Genomic DNA, 12,309 nt, shown 5'->3' with positions numbered 1-12,309 from the left:
CCGTCTTGAAAATTGTGTGGAAAGTAGTTCCGCAACCAGATCAACGTCTTCTCCTTCGGCCATTTTGGGTTAAAATGCGAGTGATAGCTCTAGCAGGCGTTAATCCAATCTTTTTTTTTTTTTTTTAAATCTTTATTGAACAAGTCAGGATACAATTCTCAGGAAACAGAAAAGGCGCTAATCCAATCACCGAACACGCACGGCCAGTCTCGACGTAAGGCCTTCTAGCTGGCCCTAGTATGCAGACGAGTCAGATCAAGACTCGTGATCTGACTGGCTATTGAAACTTGACTGTGCCCGTTCACTTACAGCGCACAGGGGCCTGCTCTGTTTAATCTGAAGGCCCCGAGCAAGTTTAATTTACCTGGCAACACAAGCTAGCTGAAATATGATTGGTTAAAAACTCTACCATAATAAATAAGTTATTAATCGAGTGGCTTTCAATGTTATTTAAAATAACATTGAAAGCCACTCGACTAAGTGGAAATAATATGCCGTAAAGAATACAGAGAATAATTTTGTTTACATATTTATGAAAATAAAATAACAAATTAATGTTATTCTCAGAAAAGTAAATGTACTTTTCTGAGAATGTTTAGGCCAGCAGAGAATGCCTTGCTGGCCCTGAGGGTCCGCCACTGGGTATAAAACATTAGCACATCTGAAGGCATGGTGCGTTGCCCTGGTGCATGGGGATATTTAGTGCTGACAGCACATAACAAATGAAATGTCTTGATAGTGCATCGTAATTTCATGTGATACATTGCTGAGAAACGTAATGTTTCTGAAAATCGATAGTTTTGTAATGTGTTACTCCCAACACTGGCAATAATAAATGAAATGTGGAAATGGTTTTCAATTTAAAAAGAGACAGTGACTAGAAAACAATTTGTGTCGGACTGATCCCATGTTATTGTGTCTCTGTCTGTACCCTTGGTTTCAAGATATTGACAAAATAAACCTGTTCAAGAAATTAGTGCACCTTTTCCATCCGTCTGGATGTTTTTGTTCAATCAGGAAATTGTGAAGAATGAACGCAGCTTTACAAACTAGTCTGGATGAACTCGGAGCTTTGCTATGCTGTTTTTTACACCACCGTTCAAGCCTATAAATTCCTTTCGAGCAGTCAAACATGGCAAAGTGCTTTTGTTGTTTTGTCACTCAGGGTTTAAAGCCTTTGAAACAATAGCTGCAAGCTTTAAGTTGTGCAGTTCGGCATACATCATATGAAATTTCATTGAATGCTTTTTCGGTAGGAGGCCCGGTGGACAAGTGATTAGCCCGTCGACCTCATAGTGCAGAGGTACTGGGTTCGATTCCAGCCACGGCCATCCTGTGTGGAGTTTGCATGTTCTCCCCAGGCCTGTGTGGGTTTTCTCCGGGTATCCGGTTTCCTCCCACATTCCAAAAACTTGCATGACAGGCTGATTGAACACTCAATATTGTCCCTAAGTGTGAGTGTGAGCGCGGATCGTTCGTCTCTGTGTGCCCTGCGATTGACTGGCAACCGGTTCAGGGTGTCCCCCGCCTACTGCCCGAAGACAGCTGGGATAGGCTGCGGCACACCCCGCGACCCTTGTGAGGATAAACCGGATCAAAAAAACGGATGGATAGATGGCTTGTTCGGTAGCCATATTTTTTTTAAACTGGATTCTCACGCATACGCAAATGAGATCTGCAAGTCCTTTATTGACTATCCGGGGTCTGCCTCTCACTCAAACTCAGCTGGGATAGACTCCAAGTACCCTGATGACCCTGAACAGAGTATGAGGCAAAGATGCTTGAATGGATGGAATGATGGATATTTGATTTCAATTTTTAAAGATGCAGTTCAAAACAACAACACTTAAAGTTTTTAAAAGATACAGTACTACGCTCTGATCTCATTTTGTGTACTCAGTTTTGAAATTTGGAAGTGTAGTAATTTAACTTGGTCCCGCATCTGAAAAAGCTTTGCAGAGTTGCTGTCGGTCGAACTCTGTGGCACAAACCAAGTGCAACTGGAGCTGACAAATGAAAACCTACAGCTGCACTCCTCCAGAGCCCCTCAAATAATTGCCATGGTTCAGTTCTTCCTCAAAGAGCTCATGAAGGTATGAAATGCTCCTACTAGTATTCTTCGCCCCAAAGGACGATATGTTTTATATTTCGAAGGTTTTGAATGGTGTGCTGTCTGGTTCTTCAGAATTCTGGCCACGTGGTTGCCTTGAAGAGCTTTGTAACAGATGACAAGAGCCTGCTTAGCTTCAGCAAAGGTGATGTCATCAAGTTGCTACCAATGGAGGGACTCCAGGCAGGTAAGCATTGCTGACACCCACTAGATCTTGGTCCTCATTAGGTTTCGGTATGACAGCTGGGATAGGCTCCAGCACCCCCCGCGGGTGTGATAAAGGGGGTCTGAAAATGGATAAATTTTATGGCTTATTCACGCCCTCAAAAGGCAGATGAAGGCAGTGTGTGTGCCCTTAAACGCGTCTGCGAAGGATGTTTTGTGTGTGCAATCCAGCATTGAAAAACTCTACTATATTAGTGAAATCCAGAAGTCAATTCATGAGGTAATACTCGGCGCCACTGAGTGTACAATTAACTCTTCCTCTCACATAATTTTCTGCAGGTTGGCGTTTTGGCACAATGGGAGGACGGTCTGGTCTTTTCCAAGAGGATCTAACCCAACCGTCTGCTGCATTGGACTACCATAATCTCCAACTGGATCGAAGAGATAATCGGTGGAAAAGCATGAGAGGTGCAAGAGCTTTCAGTCAAGAAAAAGAAGCTCTGATTCCCATTGGCAAGCAAATTGACAACACTGAGTCCGAGTGGATGACGGGAGATGTCTCATCTCAGAGAACAGCACAGACATCCATCCAAGAGTCACTTCAAGAGTTACCGAGGCCAAACAGTGATTCGGAGTGGCAGAGAAATGTCTCATCTCAGAGAACAGCACAGTCATCCATCCAACGGTCACTTCACGAGTTACCGAGGCCAAACAGTGATTCGGAGTTGCAGAGAAATGTCGCATCCCAGAGATCAATACAGATGTCTGTCCAGGAATCAGTTCAAGACAGAGAGATCCAGATGTCTGCAATGGTTGAGTTTGCCATGAAATTTTTTAGGTACTGTATGAGATACACACTTCGAATCACTACCACTTCTAGGCAAGCAAAATATGTTACTACGAGCAGGGACACCAGAGCTACGACTGGCGTCTACTGGTTTTATAGGAGTACTGTGAGTTTGTGTCAAGACAACAAGTATTATAAAAATAATGATGAGATTTATTTGAGAAAGAAAAAAAAAAGGAGAGACACCATTCACAGATCCGTCAAGGGAGCCCCCGCCTCCCTTGTGTTTTTTTCTCTTTGGGAGGGGTTATGGTCAGCACAATCAGCATTTTGAGCAGCTACACAGAATGCTGTCTAGTGCACGAGCAGGCAACTTTGCTTATCTGCAAAATAACTGGTCAGCATTCAATGGTACGAACAGTTACTTACATTTTAGTACCGTTATATGTCAAATTCCCATTACATGTGTTACTGGGGAAAAAGAGGAAACAACATGAGAAAATGAGGAGAGAAGTACGTTGCTTTGTCGTCAGCATTTTTATAGTATTTGGATTTTTAATTCACTGATGGTGGAAGTCCTCCTTCCTCTACTTGATTTGTTTTGGCCTACAGGACTTGTACAACAGCAATGACGACAAAGAGAAATATTTTTCTTCACTTAAAAGATTGGTTGCACATACCTAATTCAAAAACCTATATATTAAAAGGGGGAATTTGAAAAAAAAAACGCAAGCAAGGTTTATGCGGAGCTTGACTTCACTCATCCCTCATCCCCATTCTGTCAAGTGTCTCACCAAAGCCACACTCCTCACTGAGCAGCACATAGCCATTATTGTGGCATGCATTTAAGTGAAATGCATCGTTGTGATAAATACAGTATTTTCTGCACTATAAGACGCTTGGGAGTATAAGGCACACCTTTGATGAATGACCTATTTTAAAACTGTTTTCATATATCGGGCGCACTGCATTATAAGGCGCATAGAATAGAAGCTACAATAGGGGCTGTGGTTGCTTTATGCATCCACTAGATGGAGCTACCCTAAAAGGAATACAATAAAATACAATACAGCAAAAATAAAGCATTGTCTAGATTCTAGACAATGCTTTATTTTTCTGTTTCATTTACGTTGAGGGCCCTTAATGGCTGTTGCTCATCATGGCGTGCATGCGTGCGCACGTGTATATGCCTGAATGTGCAGTAACGGTAGATCGCGAAGGTTGGTTGACTTGAAAAGTAGGTCTTAGGTCAAAAAAGGACTTTGATCAGGCCAGCCTCCACTCGCAAAGTTGAAGTCAAGCCAGCCGCCACGGCGATTGTTAATACTCTGCATTACGGTGCCGCCAGCGAACAGCAAAATAAAATAAAAGCTGTCCAACTAATGCATGCACAACGGTGGTTCAAATAATGTTATAAAATAATTTCTGGCAGGCAACGATGAGTTCACCCAGGGAGAATGAAAACTGTCTCAGAGTAGCACGAAGAAGCATTCTAAAGTTGCGAGAGAAAAAAAAGGTAATATTAACTCAACAACAATGACTAAAATTTCACTAGATTTAAAAAAAAAATCCTTAAAAAATGAATTTTCGTGATCCCGGAACCAGACCATGTCAAGGGTACACTAAACAATCCCAGGTATCCAACCACAGGACTTTCATTTGGATCTGATGTTGCATTTCAATATAAAAGGCCTCTGAAAGCTTGCCTCTGCATGATACAATTTTGCTCATAAATTCCTCTAACATATATTTATGTAAGTACCTGTATGGATGTATGTAGTTCTTTTTTTGTAGTTATGAATTTTTTTTTTTTTTTTTTTTTTTTTTACATTTTATCATCCGCAATGTGTACTTTTACATGGTTTGTCTCATAAAAAATGTGTATATTATTTTTGTGGTATTAGGTCAAGATACTGTACTATGAGTACGCACACTGTGTACACATTCAATATAAACAGGTATGTTTAAATGTACTTAACATACAATGGGCCCCTGCTATTCATGACTGGCTAAAGTCACATTTTGAAATGCATTGGAAAATAAAAGAAAAAAGTTAACCACCAAAAATCTTTTTAAAAAAAAATAAACCTCCAAGTTTTCTAATGGGGGAAAGGTAAAAAAAAACAACGAAATATTGGAAAAAAAAACATTGAAAACAAATCTGCCAATAGGTGAATTCACAGGTGCCAAACCAGAGTAGATTAGCGTCCAATGTATAGTATATTTATGTAAGTACCTGTATGGATTTATATAGTTCTTTTTTTGTAGTTATGATATTGAGAAGTTAATACCTGTTCATCGTTACCTGTTTATCACAGAATGAAAAATGACGGCTCCAAAGCAAGTGTCAAGACTTTTAATGAGGCAGTTGAATTCACAAAGGTAAGTTGAAGCCATCAATAAATATTTCTTTGAAATCATGCGGCATTTTCCAAAAACACATCTGATTAATTTTCAGGTACCCATTCAAGAGTCCCTAATTCTCTACAATGAACCTGACAGCAATGATTTATCAGTCCAATGCTTTAGCAGTAAGTATGATCATTGCAAAAATGGAATTCCAAATAAAACATGTAGCTTGTTTTCTAACAATCACGGATTCTTCAAAGATGTGATGCAGTTCATGGGTGATACAGCCATGAAAAAGCGAACCACTCAAACAGACTGTCTGAGTCACATCTTGCTGGTTAGTGCTCACATCAGTCGTTTACTCCACACAAAATGGACTTTGAACAATAAAGATGAATCTTGTTTCCATTCGATTTTCAGCTCGGAAAGGAAAGAGAACTGCTGAGAGATGAAATCTACTGTCAGGTTATCAAGCAAACCACCAACAACCATACTAAGTAAGTACATGTGTTTAGTAGCATTTCATACTACTTACATACAACTAGCATCACTGAACACCGTACAGCACATATGTCAAACTCAAGGCCCGGGGGCCAGATCTGGGCCGCCACATCATTTTATGTGGCTCACGAAAGCAAATCAACGATGGCAACTTTCATGATGCTTGCCAAAAATTACTACCAAATTTCGAATTCTCACAATAAATAAGTGATACTGTAAGCATTTTCTTGTTACCAAACCCCTCATTACAGTAACTTAAACCAGCAGTCCCCAACTTTTTTTGCCCCACGGGCCGGTTTAATGTCAGACAATATTTTCAGGGACCGGCTTTGAAGGTGTGACAGATAAATACAACAAAATAATATAATATGACACGCATGAAAACTATGGTATTTTCGAAACAATAATAAACATGAATCATGACAAAAGGAATGTCCTATCTGGCCGCAACACTCTCTGGTCGCGAAGGTAACGTTCAAACCTGCCTTCAAAATAAGATACAAAGTGCATGAAAAATAAGAAGGCTGGTCTTCTGTCTCCTGGACGTCCTATCTGGCTGCAACGCTCTCTGGTCGCTATGGTAATATTTATAGGTGCCTTCAAAATAAAATAAAGCGCAAATACAAAAGTGCATGAAAAATACGACTAACCATCGTCGCCGCATATGTAGAGCGGGCTTGATCCATGGGAATCTCCCGTTGAGTTATTTTAAGTAGGACTCCTGACACTGTCTATTAAATGTAGCCTTCTTTTTCTTGAAAATCGTGGGCTGCTCTTCTGTCTCCCAGCTGGGCCTTTTCCCCTTCCCAAAGACATTTATTTTTTTTTACTCATTTTGCTAGCTCCCGGGTTTCATTTAAGCGGTAACCTATCGAGAAGTGCGCCTCGACCTGCGACAAGAGTGGCATACTGTAGACGGATGTAACGGAGAATCTGGTAAATTTTCGAAATAAAAATTCTTTCAGTTTCCGAAATGAATAAAACGGAAGTAATGTAAGTTATTTATTCTTTCTGTACGGCCCGGCACCAAATGACCCACGGACCGGTACTGGTCCGCGGCCCGGGGTTTGGGGACCCCTGATTTGAACAATAGATGAATAAACATTTATTCTTCACTTCTTTATGAATGAATACTTTATTGTCATTGCACACTTGTTACAACGAAATTCTGCAGGAGCCTCCACCCTCAAGTGCGTCGCGAAATATAAAAATATAAAAAATATATAAATACATTGCACTCCCCTAGACCCACACACAATCACACGCATACGTTTAAAATTGATAGTCAGCGTTATGGAATGGATTTTTTTTTTTTTTTAAATTGTGATAAGAATATGTTCGATATTCGGCACTAGTTAAGGTACAGTCCAAGTTGTCTTACAAAATGATATGAATCAGGGATTAACATGACAGTATGTGGACTATTTCAGACGAATTGAAATTCAGTCAGAGATATCATGAGGTATTTAGTAAAATTGCACACCCCCCAGGCCTACACATTCACGTGCACACGATTTGAGGAATTGAGATTCAGCAGCCTGACTGCCCAGGAATAAAAAGTGTTTCTGTGTCTGTTTGTCCGGCTTCTCATGACTCTATATTTCCTGCCCAAGGGCAGGAGTTGATGACAAAAACTCCACGTCCTCTGCCAGTGGTGGGATGGATCAGTCAGGATTTTCTTTGCCCTTTGTAGCCCCCTTGAGTTCGTGATGTCATCCAGGGATGGCAGGGGGCAGCCGATGATTTTTTGTGCCGCCTTTATGACTCCTTGCAGAGCATCCCTGTCCTTAGCCGTACAGCCGGCATACCACGCTGTGATGCCGTACGTCAATACGTCAATCTGTGGAGCGGTAGAAAGTGTGTAGCAGGTGTGAGCCCGTCTGGCATTTCTTCAGCAATCTTAAGAAGTGCAGCCTCTGGTTTATATGGTTTCAGTCATAACGGCCCTGTAAGGAAAACAGGAATTAAATTGCGGCCCGCGACAAAAATCAGTTCGACACCCTGCCGTATAGTGTCAATTAACCCTTTCATGCACCCTGTAACCTGATAACACGATAAGCTGTCCACTGTATTAACTGCTGTCCCTGAAAGGGTTCAAATAGCTTGATGAGTATTTAACTGTATTTCTTGATCTTTTGCGTAATTTGATGGAAGGCTTCTTCTGCTTGTTTGCCATCCCTCCCGGCTGCAACACACCTGATCCAAATGATCAGTTCATCAGCAAGCTCTATTGGAGCCTGATAGTGATCCTGATCATTTGAATCAGGTGTGTTGCAGCAGGGAGGGATGGAAAACATGCAGGACACCGGCCCTCGAGGACCGGACTTCGACACCTGTGCTGTAACCTGATAACACGATAAGCTGTCCACTGTATTAACTGCTGTCCCTGAAAGGGTTCAAATAGCTTGATGAGTATTTAACTGTATTTCTTGATCTTTTGCGTAATTTGATGGAAGGCTTCTTCACACTTAACTGGGCTTGCTGGCACTGAAAATCCTGACCGACTTTGCGATTGAAGAGTAAGAGCTTCCTGTGATTCCTACTTACTGCAATCTGGATAAGATACAGAGACGAAAGCTTACTCTGTGCTTCGTCTAGGTACTTGCAGCCCACACCCCGATAGCGCAACCATGACCAAGTCACTTTAAAACTGCTGTCTCTCTAAATCAGAGGTGTCAAACTCATTTTTGGCACGGGCCACATTTTAATTACCGTTTGACTTGGAGGGCCATTGTGACTGAAACCATATATAGAAGTCAAGAACATCTGTTGATTCAAGTTTTGTTTAAGTTACTATCATGAGGGGTTTGGTCACAAGAAAATGCTTAGAATATATCTCTTATTTATTAGATGTCAGAGTTCAAATTTTTGGTAGATATTTTAGAAAGGATCATGGAAGTTGACATGTTTGAGCTGCTTTCGCGGGCCACTTAAAATGACGTGGCGGGCCAGATCTGGCCCCTGGTCCTTGAGTTTGACACCTGTGCTCTAAATAATTGTTTGCACATGTTCAAAAAATGTTCAAAAAATTCCAATTCCAATGTGCCAGTATCCCAAAGTCGTCCAGAATGCAGGGCCCCTTCAAAGCTACCCGTAGCGCTTGTTTAAGTTGAAATCTGTGTTCAACTGTGGAAAAAACCCCCCCTCACATTCATGTTTATTTCCACAGATCCAGCTGCATTCTAGGTTGGCGTCTACTCTACCTGATTGCTGGGTTTTTCCCTTGTTCTGGTAACCTAGTGCCCTATGTTACACGCCACCTGCATGACATCGCGACAGACCCTGAACACCATTACCGAGGTACAATAGTATTCATGAAAACGGATTCAGTTACGTCGAATATAAATGATGCTACTTTTGCTTTTTAGGAGAAAGGGACATATTTTCCCACTCCTGCCGTTTTTCCACGCCTGGACTTGAGCACTTTTCAAATACAGTGGTATCTCCTCTTATGAGCGTCTCTTCATACGAAATATTCAAGTTACAAAATGCCTTGACAGGAAAATACTGCCTCTTGTTACGAAAGAAATTTCAAGATACAAAAGGGAAAAATACAATGTGGGCTCCTACTCGCAGCTCCGAATTTCCTGAATGCAACATACTTATGCTCTGCCATTGGCTACTACTGAGCATCATCCTGGCATCCCATTGGCTAAGAGGCCATCAGGCTTTCCGATAGTTTTACTTAATTGTGAATCACCCAGAAAAAGTGTTCACCAGTCGGGCGATCGCTCACGATGCTGATGTTTGCATTGGACATTTTCGAAGGATTGTCAAAAGCCGACAAAAGCAAACGTCCTGGGATCAGTTCTTTACAAAATGCCAGGCAAAAACCACTTCTGACAGAGAACATGAACTAAAAAGGGCACAAAAACGATGAGGACACAGTTAAAAGTTAAATGACCATCATTTTTATTCTTTATTCTATTCTTTGTTTTTTACATTTTGCACAACTCTCATTTATTGTGCAATAATCTAATTATAACATGTATATGTTACATATTTTGATGCATTTTTATGCCTTAGAAAACATTTATTGCCTGAATTTTTGGGGGCTTGGAACGGATTAGGACATTCACATGGAAAACGCGTCTCTCCCTACAAAATTTTGTAGTTATGAAATTTCTTCCAGAATCCATTAATTTCATAAGTAGAAGTACCACTGTACGATTACTCTCCCATCTAGAATTCTGACACCCACCACGTGTCGGTTAAGTCATTGACATTTTTGGCTGCATGGAAATCCTTAAACATGTACTTTTCCTCTGACATGTAAAAGTATTTTAACCCTTTCACGCACCCTGTAACCTGATAACATGATCAGATGTCCACTGTAGTAACTGCTCTACCCTTCAAGGGTTAAACGTTTTTTGAAAAAGACTTTCAAATTGGAAATATCTTAAGGAGCGGATATGTAGTCAGCGAATTAGCACATAAGGACCACTTTGGTTACATAAATTGTGAATTTTGCTCTGCATAAAACGCGGAATTAAACAGTTGGGAGCTCGAAAGATAATGCTTGCATTCCCCACAGCTCTCATGCGTCAAAATCAGGAAATAGTTCAAGTTTGGCAGCTCAATGAATTGTTATCGGACAATGGAACTAAATGGATCTTATCATTCAAAGGGATACCATGCCGGTTTATTCTCAAAATAAACTTTATAGATGGTGTTTTATTTGATTTTGTCACACTGCGCTGAAGGTCGCTTGCCCTTCGCCCTGTGCCAGTCTGATTGTCAGCCCCGCCCTGATTGTTTCCCCGTCTTTACCCCTTAACTTGTGTTTAAATAGTCCTGAACAAAGTGAATGAAAACTTTCTGAAAAGGATCAAGTTGGAAATTGTAACCTTCCCAAACAACGAAACCCAATTTGATATGCACCCATTTACAAGTTATCTGGTAAATTCTACAAATGTTGACTCGTCGCTTTGAGATGGTTTGGCCCCACATTATTTGAAAGTTGGTAAGTTTGCCCTCTTTTCAAGCTCTTAGGTGGAAGCAGAAGTTAGTTGAAGAAGAGTCGGCAAGGAAAAATTTACGGTCTCACAGAGATAATATCATAAAATTTGTGGGCTTGCAGCCGTGCAAAACATGCACCGGCTTGCTGAGGTGTTGGCACAAGTGATCAAAAGGGTTCCGAGGTCATGGGCCCGGCAAACCATGACAGGGCGTTATCAAATGCTTCTTAAGCTATTTCTTTAGATAGAGCATTGACGGAGTGCCTCTGAGACTGAGGTGCTTGGCACGTAGCCAATAATTCAAAGTTCCGCTGAGGTTTTGAAATGGAGTGGATCTTGAAAGCAAGAGGGCACAAAAAAAAGCTTGAGAGAAGAAGCTCTTGAGGCACGAGGACGAGTGCGGTCAAGAAGACGAAGAGGAAGAGAAGGATCATGAGTTCAAAGGATGGAGCGTTTGCATGCGTATGAGAGTGTCAAGGAGCCTCACCATTTCTTATATTACATTTGAGTGCCTGGAGGTGGGTCTTGTTGGCACCTGGTAGCTGACCTGCAACCATGGGCCTGGCTGGACACAGCCTAAAGAGGTAACATGGATCCACCTTCCCATGGGCTCACCACCTGTGTGATCGGCCAAGGGGTCGGTGCAGTGTGAACAGGGCAGCGGCCATAGGTGAGGACCTTGGTGGTCAGTTTCCTGGCTCCAGGGGATGTGGCATGTCACCTTTCTGGCAGGTAAGGGGCCTGAGCTGGTGTGTGAGGTTGAGAGGTTGCAATAAGACATTGTCGGGCTCACCTCTACAAGACGTTGTGGGCTAAATTATTGACCCCCCCCCCCAATCCCCCAGCTTGGCGCCGACACACCTCCCTCCACCTTTGGGTAAGGGGACGAGTCTTGACTGTTTGTGCCTTTGCACCAAACACCGGTTCAGAGTACCCATCTATTTTGGAGTCCTTGGAGAAGGTGTTGGAGAGATCTCACACTGTGGACTCCATCATTCCATCTTTCTTCAGTGCTCATGTGGGCAATTAGGGCAATTACAGTGAGACCTAGAAGGGTGTTATTGGGAGGACCCCCCGCCTCGATCGCAACCCAAGTACTGTTCTGTGATTGGACTTTTGTGCTCATCACAGATTGTCCATGACAAACACCATGTTCAAACATAAGAGTGTCCATCCCTTCACTTGGCACCTGCGCACTCTTGGATGCAGTTTGATGTTCGACATTGTAATCATTGCATAAAAATTGTGATCACATTCTTGGATACCCAGGTGAAGAGATGTGCGGAGCTGTCAACTGACCAGCACCTGGTGGCGTGTTGGCTTCCATGGTGGGGAAGATGCCCGTACGCCCTGGCAGACCTAGATGTATTGTGAGGGTTGTTGGGAACGTCTAGCTGAGTCCCATGTCAGAAGTAATTTCAACGCCAGCTCCACCAGAA

The 12,309-nt window shown here is 42.0% G+C and overlaps 1 protein-coding gene across 4 annotated transcripts in view; it reads left to right on the top strand.

The window, feature by feature from the left end:
* The window catches only part of myo15b (myosin XVB), a 55,891-nt gene that overhangs the window by 33,219 nt on the left and 10,363 nt on the right, over positions 1-12,309 (top strand). For 3 of the 4 annotated variants that reach the window (XM_019884890.1, XM_019884889.1, XM_019884891.1), the window contains 8 exons: positions 1,952-2,093; positions 2,186-2,297; positions 2,615-3,113; positions 5,381-5,444; positions 5,521-5,593; positions 5,672-5,748; positions 5,832-5,908; positions 9,082-9,212. In XM_019884890.1, the coding sequence (XP_019740449.1) occupies positions 1,952-2,093; positions 2,186-2,297; positions 2,615-3,113; positions 5,381-5,444; positions 5,521-5,593; positions 5,672-5,748; positions 5,832-5,908; positions 9,082-9,212 (1,175 nt within the window). The remainder of the gene's footprint in view (positions 1-1,951; positions 2,094-2,185; positions 2,298-2,614; positions 3,114-5,380; positions 5,445-5,520; positions 5,594-5,671; positions 5,749-5,831; positions 5,909-9,081; positions 9,213-12,309) is intronic. The other variant, XM_019884892.1, reaches the window with a different exon arrangement.

This window comes from Hippocampus comes, unplaced genomic scaffold, assembly GCF_001891065.2.
Source record: "Hippocampus comes isolate QL1 unplaced genomic scaffold, H_comes_QL1_v1.1 scaffold120, whole genome shotgun sequence".
NCBI lineage: Eukaryota > Metazoa > Chordata > Actinopteri > Syngnathiformes > Syngnathidae > Hippocampus > Hippocampus comes.
The sequence above is the reverse complement of the archived record's forward strand: the minus strand, read 5'-3'. Positions and strand labels throughout refer to the sequence as shown.